Below are 27,464 nucleotides of genomic sequence, written 5' to 3'. Positions count from 1 at the left end.
GGGCCACCATGGATCGGACTTGTTTCTCCAACACATCCCACAGATGCTTGATCGGATTGAGATCTGGGGAATTTGGAGGCCAAGTCAACACCCTGAACTCTATGTCATGTTCCTCAAACCATTCCTGAAATTGTTTTTGCATTGTGGCAGGACACATTATCCTTCTGAAAGAGGCCACTGCCATTAGGGAATACCCTTGCATTGAAGGGGTATACTTGGTCTGCAACAATGTTTAGGTAGGTGGTACATGTCAAAGTAACATCCACATGAATGCCAGGACCCAAGGTTTCCCAGCAGAACATTGCCCAGAGCATTACACTGCCTCCGGTGGCTTGCCTTCTTCCCATAGTGCATCCTTCCCATAGTGCCATCTCTTCCCCAGGTAAGCATCGCACACACACCCGGCCATCCACACGATGTAAAGGAAAATGTGATTCATCAGATCAGACCACCTTATTTCATTGCTCCAAGGTCTAGTTCTGAAGCTCACACGCTCATTGTAGGCACTTTCGGGGGTGGACAGGGGTCAGCATGGGCAGTCTGACAGGTCTGCCACTAAGCAGCCCCAGACACAGCAAGCTACAGTACACAATGTGTTATCACACCTATCTATCAAAGCCAGCATTGATTTATTCAGCAATTTGTGCTACCGTAGCTCTTCTGTGGGATCGGGAGAGATGTGCTAGCCTTCAATCCCCATGCACATCAATGAGCCTTGGGTGCCCAAGACCCTGTTGCCAGTTCACTGGTGGTCTCAAGAATTCATTCAAGAATGAATTCACTGGTGGTCATTCAAGAATCCTGCTTCTGCATTGTAGTCAACTGATTGCTTGTTAGCAAGAACTAGCAAGACCAATCCTTGTGCAGGAAGTAGTCTTAATCGCGGTGTCAGAGTTGAGATTTAATTAGACTCTGATCCTGACCAGGATAAAGCGGTGACTGAAGATCAATGAATGGCTAGCCATATTGTAGAGATGTTTCAAGAGACTCCCACCCTTACACATTTCCTCACTAGGCATGCTTAGTGGTTAGCATGTTCACCTCACACCTCCAGGGATGGGGGTTCGATTCCCGCTGCTGCCCTGTGTGTGCAGAATTTACATGTTCTCCCCGTGCTGCAGGGGTTTCCTCCAAGTACTCCGGTTTCCTCCCCCAGTCCAAAAACATTCATGGTAGGCTGATTGGCATGTCCAAAGTGTCGATAGTGTATGAATTGGGGTGTGAATGTGATTTTTCCCTGCGATGGATTAGCACCCCGTACAGGGTTTTCCATGCTTCCTGAGGTAGGCTCCAGTTTCCCCACAACCCTGTAGGATAAGCGGTATAGAAAATGGATGGATGGATGGATGTTAAAAGGAGGATAATTTCTTTTTCTTTTTTAAATATTTGTACCAATTCATGATCATGGGTACCATGATTGGCTCGACTTGTCATGTTACTTCATGTTGCCGGGGAAACGGTTATTATGATTATTGCTATATAAATCCAGACTTTGATAGAACTAGAGCTTTGTAATTAGCTTACCTTTGTGGTGCAAGTGCATGCGCTGAGAGCATCATGAAAAATGTCCTGCATGACTAGCAATGTTCTTCTAATGACATGCCATGTATCCAAAAATGGATTTTCTTCACCTGATATGTGTTGGTACGGAAGGGGAAAATAAATAAATAAATAAATGGATGAACATAGTGCCTGCAATTTTCAAACCTGTGTGCAGAAATGTGGCATATGGAATTGCGCAATCGAGTCATGTTTCAGAAGGAATTGTTCTATGTGACAGCAAATCTGCGATTGTGAACCTGTCCCCCAGTCAAGCCAAGAAATGGTCCTGGGTACAGATTCAAGTGTGAAAACTCCATAAAATGCCTTTGATGAATCTGGGTTAGTCAGTATTAGAACAGCAATAATTTCCAAACCAAAGGTAGCCTATGGTGGAACAGAACTTAACAGATGTGAGTAAAGGGATGGAATCTCATTCACACGAAAACACTCAGTCATTGTAGGTTTGTGTCCAACTTTGAAAGTTTCTGACTTTTCTTTTAATGCATAACTAACACCAGTGAGCATGTGCTGACAAGCTGCAGTATGACATGATTCACAGTTTGGGATCAGGAGCCACAATGATTGTGTGTGTGTGTGTGTGTGTGTGTGTGTGTGTGTGTGTGAGTGTGAGTGTTTTCTGAATAAACAAGTCTTGAATTTGTACATTGTTTTCATGATATGTGATCTTGCATAAGAAATCATGCACAAGAACAATGCATAAGAAACCTCACATTAAAACGTGATCAGAAGTGCACTGCATTGTTGTTGTTCATCTTCAGTGGTTTTATTTGTAAGATAAAGGAAACAAAAAGATGCAAGACAGTATGGAAACACCCTGGAATAAAAGAAGAAAAGGAAAAAATAGGAAGAAACGGGAAAGTAATGAGGGAAAATATTAAAAAGGAAAAGCAGACAAATGAAGGGGGGGGAATGATGAAAAGACGTTTATTTAAACAGTGGGGATTGTCCTTTGGAATGGAAGAGTTAGATCCGTCTCGTCTGACTGTAAAAGTTAAATGTGATCCATGTGTGTGTGTTTCTTTAGTGCTGAATGGGCCTCCAATGTCAGTCAAAAAAGAGCGAGAGGCAGAGCTTATGATGGGAAGGAGGGAACAACGCAGTGGAGAAGTGATCTGCATCGACGATTGAGGCCAGCCATAATCCCCAGCCCCACACACACACACGTGCACACACACACACACACACACACACAAAATCAAGCCTTTCTTTTGTTCTCTCAGCAGACCTAAAGTGATGAAAGTATGTTATGGCTGGGATATAATTGGCAAAATGGACAACAAATTGGTGAAAAAAATCCTCTGAACGCACATCACATAACTTTAACTGGCAAACTACATAGTTATTATAATAGCACTGATTTGATGAAAACCAGTATAACAGGCTATGTAAACAAAACAGAACACTTTCCCCCCCACACACACTTACACACAAAATCACTTTCAAATACCATCCTTGTTGTCTATCTATTCTCGCTCAAATTCTGCCTTGAGCCAACTGCTCACACTTGGGATTACTCAGAGACATACAAAATACCTTCCACACAAATACAAACACACACATACACACACACACACAACTACAGAACCTCATTAGCATCCTGCCTCCCTCTGAATCAGAGATGAAGCTGCATGTGTGTGTAAAAGCATTTGCCAGGCTTCATAGCGTCCCCTTGTTTCAGCAGCATGCTATCCCATTTGTGTTTCATGTTAAGAGAAACATCCATGCATCCATACTACAGTCTCGGCAACAACAGGTTTTATTTTTTCAGTAAAAGAAGCTGTAAAGCTAACACTGAGAATAGTGCTGTTCAGTACCTTAACAGTTACGTCTATTGAGATGAAAACAATTTCTTTATGATGCAGCTCTTGCTTTTGTAATGACTCCACATAATATTTGAATTTTCGAGCTGCCTGATATGATAACGAGGGAGAGACATTTAAAATGGGGGCATTGGTCATGGTCTCTTGTTTGGATAGAAAGGCCTTTATGGCATTTAGCTTTTGGAACACAACCATTGATATGTATTTAGATTGGCACGTTCGAATTAAGCCATGACATGTCATTAAATTAAACAACTGAAAGTATTTGTTTTACTATATCAAGTTCAGCAGTGCTTTACCTATTCTAATTCCCCTCTGGCTCCATTCTATCTTTTCTGTATCTCCACATCACTTTACTCTTCCATCCTCTTATGGAGACAAAAAAAAATACTTCTTTATGTCTCAGCACTACTTCCCACTTTGTTTTCCATATTTCTCTTTCTCCTTTTTACAGAGTCTTTGAATTGTTTGCATATTTAAGCTGAGTTCATTGTGTTTTTCTGTGTTTTTAATCCTTGTTCCTAGCACCTATAATTATTGTTAACGTTACTGTTGATGTTGTCCTTGATGTTACGATTGCGAAGCTTCTACCAAATGAAAATAAGGAAAAAAGAAAGATAATTCTTTGTATGTTTGGTCCATGATGTTTCCCTATATACAGCATATTGTTATAATAGCCAACGAAGAGGTTGAATGAACTTCGGAACAATTAACATCTTTCTAGCTTGCGATCTACAGTAGATTTGGGGCTTGCGAGTAACCTGCACACAGTGGATCACTCATGTAATCCTCAAATGCATTGACAATATAATTAATTCATCAGTTATATAATCTAAGATTAGAAAGCAAAAATCCCTACATTGTCTCTGAAAATGTTTAAACTTCGACACCTTTGGCTGCTGAAATGCACAGTATTAATGACATAAGCGCCTTAACAGCAAAACAACTGTAAAGAGTTGAACAGAATATGTAATTCTGCACCTGCACCTGCTTGCTCTTACATTATCCTTTGCTAGGCCTCAACTCAAAGAGATAGATAATGAGTTGAAAATTTAATTTATTTGCTCTACTCCCTTGCATACCTCCTGTGTGAAGACTGAGAAATTTACATTTCAGTGCTTGACTAAAATTGGGAGAGTCTAAGTTTTGAATCAAGCACCACCTTTTTTTGTCCACTCTGTAATTGTATTTTTTATTTGTTTCTTTTCCAACATTTCATTTATTAATAAGTGTCACTGTGTAAGCTGCAGTTCCGAACCAGTTCCAAATCAGTGGCTATGTTGTGATTTGACTCCAGGTGGACGAACGGAACATGTTAATAATGCATCTTTCTTTTCTTTTGTTTTGTTTGTAATAAAGATTCGAATGAAAACATGTAAAGCTGTGTTAATTCTTCGCAAACCAAACAGCTAATTATGGGAAGGGCGAAACATTAGCGTAAAACGGGACGTGTCTTGAATGTCTGTTATTACTGTTTTCAACCTTTAGTAATTAGAAGAAATAATTTGCAAGTGATTCATCTCAGTGCCTAGTTTCGTACACATGATGAGTCAAACCCTGGCCATTAAAACCATATACACTGGTAAACAAGAAGCCATAGCATTTTTGCCACACTTTTTTTAACCTTATTTATTGTGTAAAATCAATGTATGACAGTTATAACATATAGAAACTGCAACTTCTCACACACATTCAGTTTGGCCCTTATGAACTCTCTGGCTCTGTTTTCATTTTGGCTTTGGTTCAGTCAACTAGATTTTTAATGGTCAAAGAGATCATTTAAGATCCATCAAATTAAAAAGTACATCATGTACATATTAATTCAGATTCAGGCTAAAGAGCTGTGAAATTTTAACTGCCATTGCAGTTACCCTGATCGTGCATTTACATTCACACACACACACACAGCCATTCCACACTTCACCTCAACCCAGACGAGTTTATCTTGGACGCCGTTTCCGAACAGCAGAAACCCCTGCAGCAATCCAAATGTGGATTGTGTGCAAGGAGCAACCCCAAAAAGTGGAAATAAAGAAAAATGGCAAGAGGAAGAAGGGGGAAGGACTAGATTGGGGAGACAAATGGGAATATGTTACTTCTCCATGTTTTTTCGGCTATTTACTACAACGGGTAAAGGAAGTGAGAGTCGAGGGCATGGGGAAACAATGGGCTGCAGATATACAAAAGGGAAGCTGGGGTATGATTAGGAAATCCAATCAGCACAATGTGCATTTAAAATGGCAAACATTCCATTTCAGACCTAATTAAACTCTCATTTTTATGGTAGTCTTAAGCCCAAGAGACATTGACATACGTTGTTTAAAATGAAAAGTTGTTTCACGCATGATTAACCAGTGAGATTAAATGCAATAAACTTGGTATAAAATCTGTAACTTTACCTATAAAAAAAACTTTAAGAATTGAATGTGCATTGTATTTTTTAAAAACAACAACATAGGTATATTGTGACTTTGTTACAAGATTTATCTATAGCAATGAACACATGGAAGTGCAGTACTGTAAGTTGTTAGCATACCACCACTTCATGGCAATCTATACTATATTTTCACAATCATATAAAAAAATATATCACAATATACTAGGCACTTAAAGCTTCAGTTGAAGTGTATGTGAAGGTCAATAATAAGGACATATAAGGAGTACTACTTGGTGTGTATTTGGTAAATCAATATTTTCAAAGTTGAACTGATCCAATGACAACTGTATGTTAGTCAGAGCAAATATTTGATCCAACCTAACAATCAATGATGAAATTCACATGTGCACCTTTTAGTGTCCAGACTTAACAACACCAACACTGAATCTTCCATTCAACCTGCCCATGCCACTGTTTAGGGAAGGCAGCCATGTGTTTGGAACTATGTCCTTATCAGGCTACAAGTAAATGTTTAAGCACAGTTGGTGAAGTCAGTGTTTATACCCTTATGTCCAAACCAGGGCAATCCAAAAAAGATCCACTGTAACTGTCCAGCAGTCATGGTCTCCTAGTCTTTACCATCCTGATTAGTGCCATATTTAGGGCACCAGTATGTGTACAGTCATTATTTCAACTACTTCCAGGTGCCTCTTGAAACATCCATGCCTTGGTTGCAGCCATTCTCCATGACTGCAGGGACCCTATCAAATGTGTCAGATTAAAAAAACAAAAAAACAAACAAAAAGACAGATGTTTAACTTGTTTAACAAAAGAACCAACAATGGTTCGTCCAGCCAGTGAGTATCGACTGTGGTAGACCTCCAAAAAATGATGCAGTCAATGAGGCTGAACTGTGGGGCTGATCCACTAATTCACCTTGAAGAGGCCGAAGTAATGTTTGCCTGAGTCCTTCAGGCTGAAATCACTTCCGGTCACAGCCTTGAGCTCGGCGCCTTTCTCTAAAAGCAGGAGGCCAGAAACCTGGCACGGCTTCAGGAAGTGGAACTGTTTAAAACCTGTGGTTGGAGTGGTGCTGTATCCCTCTATGCACTGAAGTGAGGGGCCCTGAGGGACAGTCACTTCCAGCTTCACATACTGACTCTTTTGCTCACTGAAATGCACCTGAAGGAGAAGTAGTGAGTGATGAGATGGAAAAATAAATGAGTCAAAGACATGAAGGTGCCAGAGTTGGATAAAGGATAACAAGTAAGCAAACATTTTTTTTTCCATGCATATCTATGTGTTACTAAAGTAAAAAGAACAGTTGTAGCATCTTACTTGACAGTAAAGGAAGTAGACACCCCTCCGAACTACTTTAAAAGTGCCCGTCTCTGTGTTATACTCCACAGCTTGAGTCATATTCAGGTACTGCTCAGTCCATCCTTTAATGATTCCCTCATTCCCCACTGTAACATACACACATATATTAATACCCTACACTCCACATGTTATAACCATAAAAATGACTTGTTTTGTCTTACCTGTTTTGAATGAATCTTTGGTTACTGTTAAAAACAAGAGGCAGATTTGAGAACTTTGGGGACAATCAAGTTAGCAGTTGTCTATTATTATCTGTAGATCTATTTTATCAACTTACTCTCAAAGTGAGAGGCCACCTTCCTTCCATTTCCGTATCTTCCTTTTGCCCCTCCAGCTTGCAAAATAAAGGGAAAAAGGATCAATGTTTTTGAAAAAAAAAAGCCATAAATGCTTCTGGAATGAATTCTGCTAGAGAGATAAGAAGCAAGGTGTTTGTGTGAGACCTCAGCGTGATACTGAATAGAATAGCTGTGCGGATACAAACACCATGGATTATCCTAGTGCCATTTCTTGATCAGATGAGGCCTCGATGGCCTGTCCAGATGTTAAAAATTTTTTCTTCCCTTTCCTCCATTCTACACTTTTCACACGTGAGAAGCTTTGGGATAATAAAATTAGCAATTGTCTATTATTATGTGTAGATGCAAAACTCTATTTATTCAACTTACTCTCGAAGTGAGAGGCCACCTTCCTTCCATTTCCATTTTTTCTTTTTGCCCCTCCAACTTGCAAAATAAAGGAAAAAAGGAGAAATGTTTTGGGAAAAAAAAGTCATAAATGTTTCTGGAATTAACTCTGCTAGAGAGATAAGAAGCAAGGTGTCTGTGTGAGACCTCAGCAAATTACTGAATAGAACAGCTGTGCTGATACAAATACCATGGATTAAACTAGTACCATTTGCTGACCAACTGAAGCCTTGATTGTCTGTCCAGATGGTCAAATATTTTCTTCCCTTTCCTCCATTCTACACCTTTCAGCCATTGTTTTATCACAGTCATGCACAGTATGCTCTCTTTCCTGTGTATGAATAAAGACACTGGATCTTTCATGACCCTGAAGGAGCTGTAAAGATTGCATGTGTGAATGGGGGAGAGAGCAATGGTCATGGCTACTATTCAGCTAATGGTAATAAATTAATATATGTTCCAAAGGTTCTGTTTTTTTCGAGCGTCTGGGTTTATGAACACTGCCTGAACTCTCAGCAGACCTTCAAAAAGTGAGCCGAACAATCTGATACAACTCAGACCACAAACCATACACATCAAAGGAGGTCCAGAGAAGCACTTCACCAAAATGTTATTGCTGGCAAACTGGGTGAACTAGCAGCCTCACGCTGTCCCCGAGGGCTGCTATATTTAGGCAAGAGAACAATCATGCGTCAAAAAAAAAAAAGACTGTTTCTGAGCATTTTGCCTCTGATATCATATTGTTATCAGGTGTCTGTTGAAGAATTTCAGCTGTTCAATAAGCCTCTAATCACCCATCTGTTATAAACTAATCTTTATTTCTCCAACTTTTCAGTCCATTATCACAGAATGTCTGTTTTTTTCCCCCCTGTTAGTGCACCATGCTCCTTCTGCACTTGCCTAACTAGGCCAGATGCTTTATCGCATAATTGCAGGAGCTATCAAAGAGCATTCGTAATTGCACAAAATAACAAACTAAGCCTATTTCAGGTTTCAGCAGTGGGGTCACTTGATTTAGAATGTCCCCAAAACCGCCAACCCTGTGCAGCCCTCGTGCCAGTTGGTTTTGCTGGGTGCATGTCCAGCTCAAACCTGCAATTTCTCCTGTCACTCAGCATGCTGCCTCCTGCTTCTAGTTGCAGCTTTTAGAAACACGTGCCCATTAGTTTACCCAAGATGCCATGCTGTCCAAGGCTCTGTAAATATCATCCGAAGCTCTTCTCTTTTTTTGTTGCCTTAGATAGCGATTCAAAACTGCTGCATATTTTACAAACGATGCTCAAGCGTGCTTTAAGTTAAATATAACTTAGCTCCACCGTGGAGAAAATATGTGTCTATAGCATTTTTATGAAGCTTGGTGTCAATTCACTGTCTTTTTACATCACACCATGTGCTTGCCAGTTTTACTTTGTCATTATGTAGAACCATTATATATTCACCAGAAAGGACATGTTTGACATCAAGTGCTTAATGTTTGAAAGTCATTTACTCTCAGTACCTTCTCTCTTCACTCGCAGGCTCTCCAGCAGCTCCCTCTTCTCCAGGAAAAGCTGGACAATAGCCTTGCGCTGCAAATTCACCTGACAGAGAGTGAGAGAGAGAGAGACAGAGGGGGTGAGGGGGGCATAAATATGTGGTATGTGGAGGAGGAGTGTGTAGATATTAATTGGTGTTTCGTGTGGCCAGCACTCGAACCAGGAAAAGCCTGCAAAATAATCAAACCCACAGACTTTTCTAAACCAGACACAAACAAACACTACCATCTCCCTTCCTGGAGCTTGGCACACACTTCAACACACATCTATTAATAGGTCACCCACAAAACTAGTTGCCACACATTAGACATTTTTTAAAAGCTACAGATTCCTGGCATGTTTAAACGGCCTCACTGAGACTGGACCAAGAACAACATTAGTAAAAAATTATGACCGGCATGCAAGCTTTGTCAGCAATTCAAACAGGCTTTTTTAATAAGAGCCATATTGTGTGAGGAGGAAACGCAACAGGTCTATGCAATATTTGGCAAAAATGCTTTGAGCAATGTGAAAAAACATTTTTTACTGAATAAATCAAGTGAATGCCACAGAGGCTAGTACACATTTAGCTCAACTCACTATGCAGCAGAAAGTTAGTGTCAGAGTCATGTGTGGCTCATCTGCTTGCTGAATCAGCATGTGTTTCTAAGCATGTGCACGTGTGTGTCTGTTAGAGATGCACATATGGAAAAATGTTATATTGTTTCATATTACCATTGCAATGGATTAAAATTAGTGAATGCTTTAAGTAACTTTGATAAAGACTGAATATACAGCAGGTGCCATCTCGCTCTTTAGCGGGTTTTTAAAGGCTCTGTAGAAGCCTACAACAGAGGGTTTCCAAATAGAACCTCTTCAGGCAGATAAAACCAATTTCTCCAAGTATGCATTGTTTATGGGATCATGTGACTGAAATGCTTAATCATCACTACGGTATTTCTGATACTGCACATGCACGCAGTGAAACATTTTAGTAACTGGACAACAGCCTCATAGACATATTGCAGATTTACAATACTGTACAAATACAAAAACTGCAAATGCCAACTAAACCATTAACAAACCATACTGTGTAGTTCTTTGGTTCGTCCTTCTGGGGGAACTCTTAATAGAACCCTACAACAGATTTTGCCTTTTAGAAACCCATTAAAAACACATAGCCTTAACCATGAAAAAAAATGTATAGAGTGGAGAGAGTGTGTGTGTGCGTGCGTTTGTGTGTGTGCGCGCGCGCATTCACTATGCACATCTGCAGTTTTGCACTGTGTAGCAGTCAATTGCCCTTCCTCCGCGAATGGCAGTCTACCGATCACTGCACCATAATTACACACACTCGTATGGGAGACGCTGGACAGGCTGCTTTGGCCTGCTCCTTGTGCCTGCTCGGGTGCATGCGCGTGCCAAGTGGACCAGCAGTTCCAGTAAATTGCGCTAAACGTGGCTTGGCAGAAACGCTCGGGCCAAATAAGCCACAACTTGCAGTGCCTCTCCACTGGAGCGATAAAAAACGCACCACACAGACCCCCACAAGTGCTACCACAGCTGTTTGTATAATCAAGAACACAGCATGTGTGCTTTTGCCCGAAATGTCCTCACTAAGCAGCCAGACGGTTAAAGCACTGCCCAGACACGCGCGAGAGTACCATTAGAAGAATGTCAGCCTGCAGGATGCACAATTACAAAATTATCAAGCGGAACACTGAGCCTTGTTTATTACCGACCGGCCAGCGGCGCTAGACCTTCTGCCGCTTTGTTTCCTTTCTGAGAGATTTGTCACTACCCACACATGCAATCTGCTGCTGCTGGGTAGTAAACTGTTTAAGGTGGGCTACATTCGAGCTCCTGAAAGTAAAGAACGATAATGGAATCGAGCCAGACAAAAAGCTCTTAAATCAGCGATGACTATTGATCAGGCAGTGCTTCTGCAATATTACTAACGTTTGTGAAGTCTATTATTTCTATGCACTTCATACAGACTTAATAAATCCTATTTAACGCAAGCTGATTTAAAACCCGACTGTAGTAACTGTTTGACCAGATTTCTTCAGTAATGAACTACAGGGTTACTATGAAGCCAAAGTTCATTATTGTGGCTATTCATTTCTCACAAAGGAAAACAAATATATTCTTCTAACGCAACTTTAGCCTAAAAATCAGCCTCATGTCTAAAAATCTGCACATGCCACTGTATCTGCAGGTTTGTAAGCTGATTTAGCCAACACTTCTGAACAGGGGGGAACCTGTAACATTATCCCCCAGATAACAGGACAAGTCGTCATCGTCAATAATAAGAAATGCATATTTTTCTAACGAAATAAATAATAAATAACTCAGTTATGTGGTAATACAATCAACACATTTAGGTGATGCATATGGTCCTTATCCTATTCATCTGATATTTTGTGGGAGAAGTGCGGATAGTTGATATTATGTCAAATGATGTTATGTCAAATGAGAATTTCAGAAATGTGCAGGTTCTATGCAGGATGGACAGTCTACCTGATCCAAGCGGTCGCGCAGATTTTGGACGGACCTGGTCAGGTCTCGGGTTTGTCGCCACGTCCACGCGGTGAAAACGGCGCTGGAGGCGGCGAGCGCGAGCGCCACGGCAGCGAGCAGCGACCACGCGGAGCGGAGCGGCCCAGCACGCCTCCTCTGCACTATCCGATGCATTGTCACGCACGGCTGCTACTGCTGTTGCAACTTCACCATTCCGCAGTTTTCCACTCCGTCTCTGCCAACGCGCTGTGCGTGCACATTTTTCGTTTTTGTCTGGTCCCAGATGCACGCACACACGCTTCGCGGAGCTTTAAGCGCGACTGCAGATGGTGAGAATGAGCGCGCGCACTGTGCTATTTTCCCGGAGTGAGAGCTCGCGCACTGTGACTGCTGCAGCCTCAGCTGCGGAACTGGCGTCTGTCTGTGAGAGAGTGCCACAGATTCACAGCTGCAGCTGAAAAATCAGGTTCTCATTGTGAGTTGTCAGACCTGTACTGCTGAATTTTCGTCACACACTTCCTCGTCCTCTCAGAATGGAACAAGCGACTCGCAACAGAATCGGTTCTTTTTCAACAACTCTTACAAGCCAAGCGATTCTCATACACGAACGATTCAAACGTTTTGACCAAATTTGTAAAAAATTATAAACATATTTTTACTGTCTTGCCATGTATAACATATAGTTATGTGAAAAAATACGTACACTCCATGGAAAATGTTTTTTTTTTCTTTCTTGACATATTTGGACAAGCAAACATTTGATCCTCTTTGAAACAGTGCCTATTAATAAAGTTGATATAGCTGCTAGAACAAAACCACAAGGAAAATGAGCTTTTTCAATCATTTGTTCAACAGAAATATCAATAGATATAAAATTCTTCTGTGGAAAAAGTAACTACACCCTTGGCCTCAGAAGATAGTATTGCTCCCTTTAGCAGAAATAACTTCTTGTAGGCGTTTTGCATAATCGTCCACCAGTCTCTGACATCGGCTTGCTGGAATTTTTGACCACTCTTCCATGCAATATTCTTTCAGTTGCAAGATGTTTGAGGGTTTTCTTGCATGTACTGCTTGTTTAAAAATCCCCCCCACAACATTTCAATGGGATTCAAATCCAGGCTTTGACGAGGCCATTCCATAACCCTCCATTTCTTCTTTCTGAGCCATTCCTTGGTGAATTTGCTTGTGTGCTTAGGATCATTATCCTGTTGAAAGGTCCACTTTGGGTTCAACTTTACCTGTATGCTCACTGGCAAACTGTAGTCTTGCAAAGGCTTTTTCTTGGCACGCCTCCCATGCAAGTCAAATTTATGCAATCTCTTTCTGATTGTAGAAGAGTGCACTTTGACACCAACAGCTGTAAGACTTACTAGCAGATCCTGTGATGAAATTTTAAGTTTCTTGGAGACTTCATTTTGCATCAGACGGTCTGCTCTTGGGCTGAATTTGGTGGGATGGTCAGTCCTGGAAGAATTGGCAGTCGTTTGAAATCAGCACCACTTGTAGATGATTTTCCTTACAGTGGAATGATGTATTTCAAATAATTTGGAGATCTTTTTTAAATTCCTTGCCAGACTCAGGCATCCACAACCTTTTTTCTGAAGGCCTTGCAGAACTCTTTAGCTCTTGACATGATGACATCACACACCTCAATAGCAAAGGGAACACCAGACACTAGATATGAGAGGGGTATAAATAAAACAAGTTCCACCTGCACTCCCTAAGCAGGTTCTAATCACTGGCACCCAATCCTGAACACCTGATTAAAATTTTATGGAAGGAGTGATAATTTTTTTTTTTTTTTAGCTGTGATAAATGTAGGGGTGTACTTACTTTTCCATGTGACTGATCTGTTTTTTTGTTAATTTAAACTGAAAATTACTACAAAATAAAAATTTTATGTGGCAGTTCATAGAGTGTAACATCTTTATTAATAGGCACTGTTTCAAAGATCAAATGTTTGCTGTCCAACTACGTCAAAAATGTCTAATATTTATATATGTGTGTGTCTAATATTAATTTAAAAAATAAAAGAAGAATAAAAAATTTAATTAAACCAAGGTGTTCTGCACAACTCATATCACACAGAGGTGGTATGTGTGAACAGTTCTTGGTTCTGATTAGCATCTTTTGACACGGTGCCTACAACCAGTGGGCACTTCACACCCAAAATCACGAAATTGCATAAAAATGCAAATGAGTCCAGTAAAATGTCAACTGAATTAAAAATGACTGTCAAAATTGGATTGTACAGATACATTTCCATAATCAAAACAATATTTCCTCATATTTATTCTCATGTTTAGGCTATGTGTGGAACTCGAACATGACTGGCTAGTGTACTAGCTCCATACATTCCAACTAGCTCCTTTCCATTTTTCATGTATGTAATAAAAAGAACAGTGTGAAAAAGAAACCAGATCTTAAAATTATTTCAAAACATGACCTATAAAGTGGTCCTGCACAAACTATATTATATCTGGTTCTACTGTCAATGCTACCCCAGCACAAGAGGACAATAATGGTAACAATGCCAGTTCCAATCTTGCACCTCAGATATTGGTAGATCAGAAGAAATGAAAGCTTCACAGATGCGAACTACATCAAGCTTTCCTCCTGTTTGTGCGGTAAACTGTGCTTTCGAATGAATGGTTCAGCAAGCATGCTCTCATTCACTTACAATAATATTTCATTCATTCCTTCATTTATTAATTCATTCATCTTTAGTAACCACTTTATCCATCCATCTGTCTCTGACCCATCTAGATATAAAGGACAATTACATAAGGATGTTGTTCATAGACTTCATTTCAGCATTCAACACAATCATCTCACAACAATTGACAACAAAGCTGAGCCTGCTTGGTTTAAACACCTCCCTCTGCAACTGGATCCTGGACTTTCTGACCGGGAGACCCCAGTCCATCAGGATCGCCAACTCCAGCTCCAGCACCACCACACTGAACACTGGCGCCCCCCAGGGCTGTGTGCTCAGTCCACTGCTGTTTACTCTGCTGACTTATGACTGTGCAGCAAAGCTCAGTTCTAATCACATCATCAAGTTTGCTGATGACACTACAGCTGTGGGCCTCATCAGCAACAATGATGAGTCAGTGTACAGGGAGGAGGTGAACTAGCTTGCAGAATGGTGTAGAGACAATAATCTATCTCTTAATGTTGATAAGACTAAAGAGATGATTGTCGACTTCAGGAGAACCCAAGTGGACCACTCACCACTGCACATTAACGGAACAACTGTGGAGAGAGTCAAGTTTCTTGGTGTGCACATGACTGATGACCTCTCCTGGATTGTCAACACCACCTGCTTAGTTAAGAAGGCCCAGCAGTGCACCCACTTCCTGCAGAGGCTGAAGAGAGCCAAACTCCCCTCTCCCATCCTCACTTCCTTCTACAGCGCGATGATAGAGAGCATCCTGACCAGCTGTCTTACTGTGTGGTACTGGAACTGTACAGCCTCTGCCTGCAAGACCCTACAGCGAATTGTGAGGACAGCTGACAAGATCATCGGGGTCTCTCTTTCCAGCATCGACACCTCTTTCAACAACCGCTACATCCAGAAAGCCACCAGTATTGAGGATGACCCCTCTCACTCTTTTCATGGACTATTCACCCTCCTACCATCTGGCAGAAGGTACAGGAGCATTTGTACCACCCCCAGCAGACTCTGCAAGAGTTTCCTCCCTGAGGCAGTCAGATTAGTCAAAACTCTGCTGCCTCCCAATGCTGACTTGGGCTACTCAAACATCTAACCCAGTAAGACTCATACAACTGCACATGCACTAACACAGTAAGACTCATACAACTGCACATGCACTAACACAGTAAGACTCAGTACTACTGCACACTGCACTTTACATAGCTGTATCAGTCACTTTATACTATGGAACTCGTTTTTGCTGCCAGTATTTCTGCTATACTTGTGCTACTACATTATACAATAGCTTACAGTTTACAGCCATGTTCTGTGTATGTACTGTCCTGTGTATTTATTGTTTTGTTATGTGTATTTATTGTTTTTCACTCATCTCACAGTGTTGTGTATTGCACTTTATGTAGTCTTGCATACTGTTCTGTGTTAAACAATGGTCCTGAAGAAATGTCATTTGGATCCAATCTATACAATTATATAGAGGAATGACAATAAAAACCCACTTGACTTGACTTATCCTGGACAGGGTTACAGTAGATCTCCACACAGACTGTATCCCACATTCCAGCAAAAACCACCATGCCACACTAATATTTTAATTTTTAAAAATATTTTATACATTTTACAGACATGAACAGTAAACATCTTTCACCCTGGAACATCAATAGTGTCCCATTAACTGTACCTTTTAGGGTCAATTGCATGTAACTGGGTGATATTATTAAGGGTCTCAGTGTTTTTTGTACATTTATGCTATGGACCTACAGTGCTGTGAAAAAGGATTTGCCCCCATCCTGATTTCTCCTGTTTTTGTGTATATCTCATACTAAATTGTTTAAGAAGTGAAAACAAAATCTAAGGTAAAACAAAGGTAACCTGAGTAAACACAAAATACAGTTTTTAAATGATAATGTTATTTATTGAAGCAAAAAAGTTATATAATACCAACCGGGCCTGTGTGAAAATGTATTTGCCCCCGTAGTTACTAATTCCCCAAATCTATGAAATTACATTCATAATGGTGTTCAGCTGGACTAGACACAACCAGGCCTGATTACTGAAAACCCTGTTCTATCAAATCAACACTTAAATAAAACTTTTTCAACAGCATGAAGTTGGTTAAAAAGTCTTACGCAGCAACACAATATGCCAAAATGGAAAGAAATTTCAGAAATGATGAGAAAGAAGGTGATTGAAATACTGGGAAGGGTTACAAAACTATTTCAAAGTCTCTGGGACTCCAAAGAACCACAGTGAGAGGCATTATCTCCAAATGTAAAAACTCGGTAGTAAGTAAACCTTCCCAGAAGTGGCCAACCTTCCAAAATTCCTCCAAGAGCACAGCAACTACTCATCCAGCAAGTCACCATAGAGCCAAGGACAACAGCAAAGGACCCAGTCTTGCATCAATAAAGGTCCTGGGGACCTGTTACATCTGGCGTAAACCAAAAACAGAATTCCACAAAAAGAACATCATACCTAAAGTTAAGCATGGTGGTGGAAGTTTGATGGTGTGGGGATGCTTGGCTGCTTCAGGGCCTGGGCAACTTGCAATAATTGAGAGAATCATGAATTCTGCCCTCTACCAGAAAATCCTAAAGGAGGATGTCCGGTCTTCGGTCTGTAAGTTTAAACTCAACCACAACTGGATTATGCAGCAAGACAATGATCCAAAGCATAGGAGTAAGAACTAGTCCTAGACATAAGTGAAAGACTGATCACCACTTATCGGAAGCATTTGGTTGCAGTTGTTCCTGCTAAAGGTGGCACAACCAGGGGGCAATTAGATTTTCACATGGGTGATAGGTGTTTAACTTTTTTGTTTCAGTAAAATAAAACAAAAAAATAAAATCTGTAATGTGTGTTTACTTAGGTTGCCTTTGTTTTATGTTGTATTTTATTTGAAGATCTAAAACTATTTAGTATGAGATATACACAACAACAGAAGAAATCAGGATGGGGGCAAATCCTTTTTCACAGCACTGTAGGTTCATAGCATAAATGTACAAAAAACATTGAGACCCTTAATAATATCACCCAGTACTTTTTCACAGCACTGACTTTTTTTAGAACACCAGCAGTAGATTGCAACAGGATAATGTAGCTATCACTACACACAAAGTTTATTAAACACAAACATCTGGGTGTTGAATAATGCTGCATTTTTCATTTAATTATGAATTGTTTTGAATTGCGGCATGGTGGCTTAGTGGTTAGCACATTTGCCTCACACCTCCAGCGTTGGGGGTTTGAATCATGTTCTCCCTATGCTTTGGGGGTTTCCTCTGGGTACTCCGGTTTCCTCCCCCAACTTAAAGACATGCGTCGTAGGTTGGCATTTCAAAATTTTGTGAATGTGCCCTCTGATGGATTGGCACCCCATTTAGGGTGTCCCCTGGCTTGTGCCACAAGTTCCCTGGGATAGGTTCCAGGCTTCACCGTAACCCTGTGTATCATAATCAGTATGGAAAATGGATGGATGGAGGGTCAGTTGTCATGAGCAGTGTGTCTACCTCAAAGTTAAATCTTTAGTGAGTTTTCACTTTGAAGTGTGCAGACTTTACAAAACGTAGGGCAAAGTCATTATGACATCAGAAAGGATTACAGACTTAGACTGAAAATAAACTAGACTATCCTCCAGTTAATGAAAAATACAGAGCACTGGGCTAATAAAGTAGGCTATATAACAGGTCATTGAACTTTAGACCCATGGATATATTACACAACTTTGAAACTAACAGATTATGAAATGACTGTTTAGGTTTTTGTTGTTTTCTAGGCAATTGAAAAATTGGGAACAACGGATGACTGAGGATCACAATGACTGGGTTTTATTTGTTGCACAACTTTCTGCTTAATCAAAACCTCACAAGAAATCTTGTGGTTTATTGTTGTTAAGAGACACTAATAGCAAAACAAATGCAGAGGTGTAACAGCTTACTGCTGTTGCTTTTTCGGCTACTCCATTTGCTGACATAAACAATAAGAGGAGAGTGCACTTGAAGGAGGGTACGAGTGGATTTGTGATCATTAGGGTCACAGTCTATAGAGGAAGATGTGGGTGTAGAAGACAACCAGGGGTGTTTCTGGAGTAGGGTGGCTAGTGACTCTTTGTCAACTTAATTGGACACCCTGTGGCCACATAAATATTAATCATCTATTTCTATGGCTGTACCCCAAAAATTGTGAGTGGAAAGGACTAAGGAATTAGAATATGTCTGTTATAAATAAAAATACAACAACGATAATTAATACAGTTCATGTCAGCGGTTCAGAAATGGAGTCCAATGACCCTCATAGGGCTGCCTGTGATTTTTATTTTGTGGAAATAATAACCCATGATGCCAAAAGTTGCATTAGGCTATTATTGAGTTCTTATAGTTATTTACCTATTTGACTGGTCAGCTGAATAAAGTGGGTTTTACAAACCTCAATAACTCAAAAACCACTAGGCCAGTGACAACTTGGACCTAATTTGTTTGAGAACCAACCGTTTATGACATGTCCTATAATTTACAGTCTATAGATATTACCTGAGCAAAATGCTGAAAGATGTGCCAGCTTTAAAATGTTTCATGTACTTTCTTGAGTTAGGCTACTGTTAAAAAATAATGTTCATAGTTAATACACAACGTTTCTAGTTTCACAATGTCTTGAAATGGCAATATTTGAGTAAGTTTTACATCAAGTAGATTTTCCACATGCAAAGCTTTTTCGAATAGACAATATACAGTTTGTAATTTGTCTCGAAGTTGCGATCAGCACACGATCGTCCTGGGTGCTGCTCTGAGTAGCAAATCAAATGAATCAAATGAAATTCGATTCATTTAAATGCGTAATTCGAAAGAATCGGATCAGTGGAGTACGTGAATCGTGATACCCATTAGTGGCTGATCGGTGAAAGGTTGTGAATGAAAGCGCAAAGCTCAGCAAAGTCTGTACCGCTCGGTCACGTGAAGAAAAGAGCTCCTTCCCTTGTGTAGGCTGATACTGCATGATTTGGATTTGAGTTCAGAAACTCAAAACTTTGGGTTCAGAAATGAACATGTTTGCTGAAAAAAACAAATAAAATTAAATAGCTAAATGTGTAGGACTAGCGACAGGCGGAGAAGCGATCTGCTTTACTTTATCACCACTGTATAGAAAATGAAACTGTTCTGATCTCATCTGGTTTGTAGTAGGTTATAGTCGAATAGGCTATTATAGCCTACATAATTTAATTTTAATATCTATCTGACTATTTAGCTTGTTAATGAACAAATGATGTGCCCTAGTCCCTATAAAACATCCCATAATGTAACTGTAGTCATTTTAGCACGGTTAATATCAGGCTAGTTTTAGTCTGTTTATTGTGCTTACATCTGATGTAAATTGTATTTTTTTGTTTATAAATGTGAACACGTTATTTGTAAAAGTTTTGTCTGTTGTATGTCTGTCTGCGTCTTTTGTAAAGTGACTTTATGTTTGAGCACCATTATTATTATTATTATTATTAGTAGTAGTAGTAGTAGTAGTAGTAGTAGTAGTAATTTTAGTAGTAGTAGTAGTAATGGTAGTAGTAGGAGTAGTAGCAGCAGCAGCAGTAGTAGTAGTAGTAATAGCAGTAGTGTTAGTAAACGTAGTAGCAGTAATAGTAGTATTAGAGTAGTAGTAGCAGTAGCAGTGGCAGTAGTAGTACTAGTAGCATTAGTAGTAATGGTAGTAGTAGTAGTAGTAAAGGTAGTAGCAGTAGTAGTAGCAGCAGTGGCAGTAGTAGTACTAGTAGCATTAGTAGTAATGGTAGTAGTAGTAGTAGTAATGGTAGTAGTAGAAAGCTAGTAGTAGTAGTAGTATTAGTAAAGGTAGTAGCAGTAATAGTAGCAGCAGTAGCAGTGGCAGTAGTAGTACTAGTAGCATTAGTAGTAATGCTAGTAGTAGTAGTAGTAATGGTAGTAGTAGAAAGCTAGTAGTAGTAGTAGTAGTAGTATTAGTAAAGATAGTACCAGTAATAGTAGCAGCAGTAGCAGTGGCAGTAGTAGTACTAGTAGCATTAGTAGTAATGGTAGTAGCAGAAAGCTAGTAGTAGTAGTAGTAGTAGTAGTAAAGGTAGTAGCAGTAATAGTAGCAGCAGTAGCAGTGGCAGTAGTAGTACTAGTAGCATTAGTAGTAATGGTGGTAGTAGTAGTAGTAATGGTAGTAGTAGAAAGCTAGTAGTAGTAGTAGTGTTAGTAAAGGTAGTAGCAGTAATAGTAGCAGTGGCAGTAGTAGTACTAGTAGTAATGGTAGAACTAGTAGGCTAGTAAATGGCGTAAATGGTGTACTTATGTAGTGCTTTTATCCAAAGCACTTTACACTGTGTCTCATTCACCCATTCACACACACTCACACACCAATGGTAGCAGAGTTGCCATGCAAGGCGTTAACTTGCCATCGGGAGCAACTTGGGGTTCAGTGTCTTGCCCAAGGACACTTCGGCATGTGGAGTCATGTGGGCCGGGAATCGAACCGCCATCCCTACAATTAGTGGACAACCCGCTCTACCACCTGAACCAAAGCCACCCCACTGGTAGTAGTAGTAGTAGTAGTAGTAGTAGTAGTTGTAGTAATAGTAGTAGTAGTAGTAGTAGGCTAATAGTAGTAGGCTGGTAGTAGTAGTAGTAGTAGTAGGCTAATAGTAGTAGGCTAGTAGTAGTAGTAGTAGTAGTAGTTGTAGTAGTAGTACATTTACATTTACATTTATTCATTTAGCAGACGCTTTTACCCAAAGCGACTTACAAATGAGAAAATATAAGCAAAGCGATATATCAAGCAGAGAACAATACAATACAACAAAACAATAGTGCTACCATACAAGATCCATTAATTGAGTTCCAGATGAAGCAAAGTGCGCAGAGTAGAGGTGTAAGTGCCAGAGTAATGTGTTTTTTTTTTTAAAGGGGTTGGTTAGGTGTTCACTGAAGAGGTGGGTCTTTAGTCGTTTCTTGAAGATGGTGACAGATTCTGCTGTCCGGATTGAGGTTGGACGTTCATTCCACCACTGAGTTAGTAGTAGTAGTAGTAGTAGTAGTAGTAGCAGCAGCAGTAGTAGTAGTAGTAGTAGTAGTAGTAGCAGTAGTAGTAGAGGCAGCAGTAAAAGTAGTAGTAGTAGTAGTAGTAGTAGTAGTAGTAGTAGTACTTGTAATAGTAATAGCAATAGTAGTAGTAGCTTTCCAATAACTTTTTTTTTATCAACCACAAGGTGGCAGCACTTTTTAACACTGCATATCTCCTGAACGTTGATCCATATTCAGCACCCTGTGCAGCACTGGCGATACAGCTCTCAGTTCAGTGAGCACTTCAGTGTGTATCTTCAGAAGAATTTACACATTGGAACACTTTCATAATCCTTGCTCACACATATGCCCACATAGCTAATATACAATTGGGGCAATTTCATTTTGGTCTTCTGAAAAGGTTCATTTGTACATGGACATCAACTCAACCTCTCACTGAACCTCCGCTAACTCTTAAGCACCTCCAGGCTCTTTTCCTAGCTGTAGTGTTTGGCAGGCACCATAAAATATAACAGAGCTCTCTTGCATAACAGACGTTACAATCAGAGAAACATCTGAGAGGAAAGGATAAACAGTCTAGTAGAGCAAAGTGCAATCCTGGTCCCATTTACACACACTGATCTAAATAGACTTGATCGCAGTGTATTTATAGTGCATTTGACTATTATGTCTATATTTTAATTGCACATTTCTCTCTAATGTTACTGCTTTGCACTACATTTTTTGTCTAACATGCCCATTGACAACATAGCAGTGTGATAGTGAATGATGAAATACTGTACATATATTGTTCTTTCATTTTTGTAATGGTGCAGGTAAATTCCTATTGCATTATTGTCACAGATTGTAGTTTTATTTTTATTTTATTTTTTGCAATTTTCTGGTCTTGTAAACATTTTAATATAGAGTATAATCAGTTATGCAACAACTTGATTCTTTTTTAAAGCAGATTTTACATAAATTTTTGTCTGTTTTCCAGACTGTAGTTGCAGCAACATCTGCTGTGTTTTCCCAGGCCACCACACATATACGACCTTGGATGAGAATTTAGAATTTTTTTCTAACATGTGATAATCTCCTTTTTAAAAAAATAACCCAATTTTCATAGTCACCATTATGTACTAATATTCATGTTCAATAGAATAAAACAGTTTTAACATCACCTGAACAACAGACACTAACAATATAATTAACAACATCACCTAAACACAGACACTTCATAATTAGTGTGTCTACACACATAACACAAAGTCAAGTATCATGTTAATACAAGTATTTTGCTTCCATCAGTGCTGGGCCAATAACTTCTAGCTCACTGAACTGGATTCTAGTTAAGGATAGAGGTAATGAGTGGAACCTGAAATTGAGGAATCTCTTTCAGCCACCTGTAAAAGATTTCCCAGAGGTGAAGTACCCTTTAAAGTGCTAGAGGGATCCTTTTTCTTTTTTCTTTTTTCTTTCTTTTTTTTAAAAAAAAAAGTGTGCAGACATTAGGTTGAAAAAAATTCTGGACTAAGACGGTGTGAAATATTTTATTACTTCAAAGTGGCAACAAAAGTATCACAATTACCTCTAAACTCTGGAATCACATACAAATCCTCCATGAATACAGCTATAAATGTAAAAGTACATGGAAACCTATTTTCATATGACCTTAAAAATACATACACATTTTTCAGTGACTGGAATGTCCTATTTCTTTCTCATACAAGAAACAGACAAACAAAAAATTATTATGTAGCTTCAATATGTAGTTACAGATGACATGCATAGGTCCATTCTCAGAAAAACAGCTTCAGTCTATCACCCCAGAGCTCTATGGTTTGTCCATCTTGGCTACTTCTTAAAGGTTCTATATGAACAGTGTGAAGTAAAACAATTTTAGAAAGCTGGAACCAGTAAACATCTAAAAGAGTGCTTCATTAGCAAACACCCTGAGGCTTAAGTTAGCCCTATATAAATTATAAATTATACTCTTATTTTGCCCTGAATGTAGCACCTCTATTATCCCTATGAAATAAGTGTGGAAGGAAGGAAGGAAAGAAATCAAAGCAACACAGTGAAGATGGCATCAGGCATAACTATGTACTGTATCTCTACTAACACTGTCAGAGCCTGTGTAAAAGACTGGACAGCACTTTTGAGCACATTCTCACCATCTTTGGTCTTGTGCGGTTCTGGAACCTCAGCAATTATTGTATGGAAAATGGGATTTTAGAGTACCCATCCTGCCCTAGATCTAAAGTCAGGAATAAATCAAATTTTATCAATCACATGCATGACACTTAAACAGATTACCAATATCACCTTCAGTTATATCTATATTTGTACAATGCCATGACAGTTTAAAAAGAAACTTTTTTACATTTCATGTAATAGCCTATATGTTTTTGTGTAATCGTTACTTGATTTGCAGTTTTCTCATACTCTGCCATCTCCTGTACGAGGTACAAACAACAAGAGCAAAAAAATAAAATAAAAAAATCCAGGCAAACAAATAAAAAAAAAGGCTCACTATTAAATATGCATCTCTGTACACCAATAAGCAAATATTATTTGGTTTCTTGACTCCAGTCCTGGGAATAAACTAACCTGTACCATTTTTTACCCATTCCCCACTGGGGCTTATATAGGCAATACTGTATATTCAAATTTGAAGGTTTTGGATTCCATTTTCAACTTTTAGTCCTCTAACATAACACATTTCCTAAATGTTTTGGTCAAATGACCCTTGTCACTTGATGTAGGTAAAAGGGGTCTGAGTAAACAGATTTAGTTTATGGCATACTTATTTCACATTTGTAAAAAAAAAAATAATGAAAAATTGCATTACATTTATGTAATATATCAGGGGTACAGGCACTCAACCACAACACCTATATATATATATATATAAACAGAATAAAGCAGTCTTTTATTAAATTATTTTGGCAGTGATTCTGTCATTATCTCTCTCACAGCTGTCACTACTTCAGACCAGATGGTTAACGCCAGAGTGTATGTCAAAGAGGTTTTTAGCATACGTTGTATATGATATTTCACATCCGTCCTTTGTTTTTGCATTACTTGTCAGAAGGATGTCAGACGATCTCTTAATGTAGTTGTCCTGAGATATTGCCTGTTAAGCTAAATGTTTTAAACATGGATACAAAAAATAACTTATGTTTGCACCAGGGATTGAGGAAATTAAGGTTTTCAAGGCTTGGCCCTTAATTATTTAAATGTTATGGCACCACCTAGCTGTGATCTTACATGAAAGTGTCTGTCTTCCCAATGACCATGTGAACCAAATCCTTAAAATGAGACATCATGATCAACAAGATACTGTAGCTCACTCAGTCGTTTGCTGCCAAACAGTTCAAAGAATCAGTGGTCAGTCAAACTGTTTGGTCTATTAGCTTTCCTTGAAAAATTCATTTGTCAGCATAGACTGATGAACAGTCTAGAACAAAATTGATTTCATGTAGCCTATTATGAAAATTATATAATAATAATAATAATAATAATAATAATAATAACAACAACAACAACAACAATAATAATAATAATAATAATAATAATAATAATAATAATAATAATAATTATTATTATTATTATTATTATTATTGCAAACAGCAATTAAGGGGCCAAACACTTTCTATCCCAACCCCTTTATAACAGAAGCCATTCGGAAATTCAACCTTTATTCCCAATGAGGTATATTAATGTTAATGCCAATATGTCAAGCCATGACATAGAAAATGGATGGATGGATGTCAAGCCATTGCTGATATATAGCCTCACAGCCTGTTTTCAGTAGAATCAAAAACAGACTATGTTTCTTAGTTTTGGCATTAATATATCAAAGTTTGAGCATCATTCTCAAAAAGACTTGAGGCTGTAATTGGTGCCAAAGGTGCTTCAACAAAGTATTGAGCAAAGGCTGTGGATACTTATGTAAATGTGCTTTTTTTGTTGTTGTTTTTTTTATTTTTAAAATTTGCAAAGATTTCAAACAAACTTCTTTCATGTTGTCATTATGGGGTATTGTTTATAGAATTTTGAGGAAAATAATGAATTTAATCCATTTTGGAATAAGGCTGTAACATAACAAAATGTGGAAAAAGTGAAGCGCTGTGAATACTTTCCGGATGCACTGCAGGACCTTACTTTCTGTTAGACGACATTGTGATCAAATTTGCTCGCATAATATGGATAAAAAATTATGTTACATCAAAAATCTGAGAAACAAGTGTTTTTACACAATTCTGAGATTTAAATTTCATGTAGAAGGAGTGAAAAAAAAACTCATGTAGAAGGTGTGGAAAAAATGATGGGAAATCCAATATGGTGGAAATTAACATCATGGAATAGGGCAGGGCTGGATTTAGGGGGGGTGCCACGTTGGACAGTGTAGCAATCTGGCTAGTAGCCTTTAGACTGAAATGGGAAAATGCACGTTCCCATTTGGTTAATCCTCTTTCTAATCATAGCAGCTGGTGGCCAATAAAATGTGATTAAAAAATGGAATGTATTTATTAAAAAACAACAACAACAACAACTTGAATCAGTATAATAACTGTTTCATCTAATACTGCATATATATATATATATATATATATATATATATATATATATATATATATATATATATATATATATTCTGTTAATTTTTCTTCTTCCAAAAACAAACAAACAAACAAATAAATTACATTTGCATGTCCGCAGGATAGTACTGAGCTACAGGAACACTATCCCACTTTCCTCATGGATGACTGTGCAGAGGGCTGGAAATGGATATTCTGCATGTGGTTGTGCAATGTTGACTTTCGTGATTGGCCATAGTACATATATCTATCAGCGCATGTCCTCACAGAACCAATCAGACCACCTCAGGGAAATTAATGGAGTCTTAACAGAGCCAAATATCTTAACAGAAACAGTTAGCTACTTAAACAGACGCAATAGTAGAAACTTTGATCTGTTTAAATCTGCACACACATACCAGAAATTAGGCAGGTTTAAACTATTTCAGGGGCGATTTTGAATCTGGGGGTCTGAAATGCTAGGGGGGTTCGGGGTCATGCTCCCCTGAAATTATTATTTTTTTAAATAAAGCACTTAAATGCTCATTTCTAATGACTTTTGGGATCAGAATGTACTAATTAGTGTGGGTGTAAGAGGGTATTTGCAGTGACAGAAGATGCTCAGAGAATACTCAGACTGGGGAGTGAGATTATAAAGACTCGGGTGCACAGTCAGAGAGACGGACTATAATATAAGTAGAACAAAAACTACTACATACCATAAACTGCATAATATACTGTATTTAAAATAAAAATGACGAAATATGAAGATACAAGTTAATATTACTCCAAACGGGAGAATTGTTCATACAAAACACTAGCTACTGTAATCGTTACGAACAGCTGCTATGTAGCTAGCCACAGTACATGTTGAGACGTGGGTGCCATCCTGGGAGGATTGCTGCTTCTGTTGGTGAGTTGAAGCTAGGAGTATGAGTTGGAGGTTATTTTGCAATAGAAAAAACACTTCATTGTCCAGCTTTCTTGTTGGATGACAGTGTGACCCAATGTGGGAATTCTGATGCAGAAGCACTGTCCTACCATGGCGATGTTTTCCAGAGTAATTACAGAAAATGAAAATGCACAGTCTCCAACTCATAGCACCAACTCTCGAACACGATGGCAAGCATCCAACATGGTGTGCTGTAAACTATCTGGCTAACTGGTAGCTATCCATACAACTTACACGCTCAACCTCCTCAATCTTTTCTACTCCTATGACCTGCTGTTCATCCTCTTCTGTCCTCCTCCTCTTAAAATATTGAAGGATGCTCATGTCTGTGTGAACATTTTGCCCAACACTACCATTAAATCATTTATGGACATGTAGCACAGGC

General features: G+C 39.0%; 2 protein-coding genes across 3 annotated transcripts in view; one reads left to right on the top strand and one right to left on the bottom strand.

Annotated features, from left to right (window-relative positions):
• Positions 1-4,755, top strand: part of chd3 (chromodomain helicase DNA binding protein 3) — a 53,097-nt gene extending 48,342 nt beyond the window's left edge. The window contains exon 40 of the mRNA XM_053629157.1: positions 2,588-4,755. Coding sequence (XP_053485132.1) covers positions 2,588-2,691 — 104 coding nt within the window. The 3' untranslated portion in view covers positions 2,692-4,755. The remainder of the gene's footprint in view (positions 1-2,587) is intronic.
• Positions 4,756-4,983: 228 nt separating this feature from the next.
• On the bottom strand, positions 4,984-12,410 carry tnfsf12 (TNF superfamily member 12). Of its 2 annotated transcripts, XM_053629167.1 has the most exons (7): positions 11,861-12,410; positions 9,325-9,406; positions 7,809-7,865; positions 7,418-7,474; positions 7,302-7,325; positions 7,099-7,226; positions 4,984-6,942 (listed from the first exon to the last, which is right to left on the bottom strand). In XM_053629167.1, exons 1-7 carry the CDS (start codon positions 12,032-12,034, stop codon positions 6,688-6,690), a joined length of 777 nt encoding a protein of 258 aa, XP_053485142.1. In that variant the 5' UTR covers positions 12,035-12,410; the 3' UTR covers positions 4,984-6,687. The 2 variants fall into 2 exon arrangements, with proteins under 2 accessions (XP_053485142.1, XP_053485143.1); XM_053629168.1 differs by lacking the exon at positions 7,809-7,865 and having other exon boundaries at positions 4,986-6,942.
• Between the last annotated feature and the right edge of the window lie 15,054 nt (positions 12,411-27,464).

The sequence above is a fragment of the Ictalurus furcatus genome, chromosome 7, assembly GCF_023375685.1.
Source record: "Ictalurus furcatus strain D&B chromosome 7, Billie_1.0, whole genome shotgun sequence".
Classification (NCBI taxonomy): domain Eukaryota; kingdom Metazoa; phylum Chordata; class Actinopteri; order Siluriformes; family Ictaluridae; genus Ictalurus; species Ictalurus furcatus.
This window is presented reverse-complemented; position numbering and strand designations above follow the sequence as displayed.

What these genes read in the sequence shown, in the direction of transcription:
- tnfsf12 (XM_053629167.1), bottom strand. Translation starts at nt 12,034, where the DNA reads ATGCATCGGATAGTGCAGAGGAGGCGTGCTGGGCCGCTCCGCTCCGCG. An exon ending in CCTGCGAGTGAAGAGAGAAG is followed by an intron (nt 7,866 to 9,324) that starts GTACTGAGAGTA and finishes TTATTTTGCAAG; the next exon opens with TTGGAGGGGCAAAAAGAAAA. An exon ending in TCTACTTCCTTTACTGTCAA is followed by an intron (nt 6,943 to 7,098) that starts GTAAGATGCTAC and finishes CTTCTCCTTCAG; the next exon opens with GTGCATTTCAGTGAGCAAAA.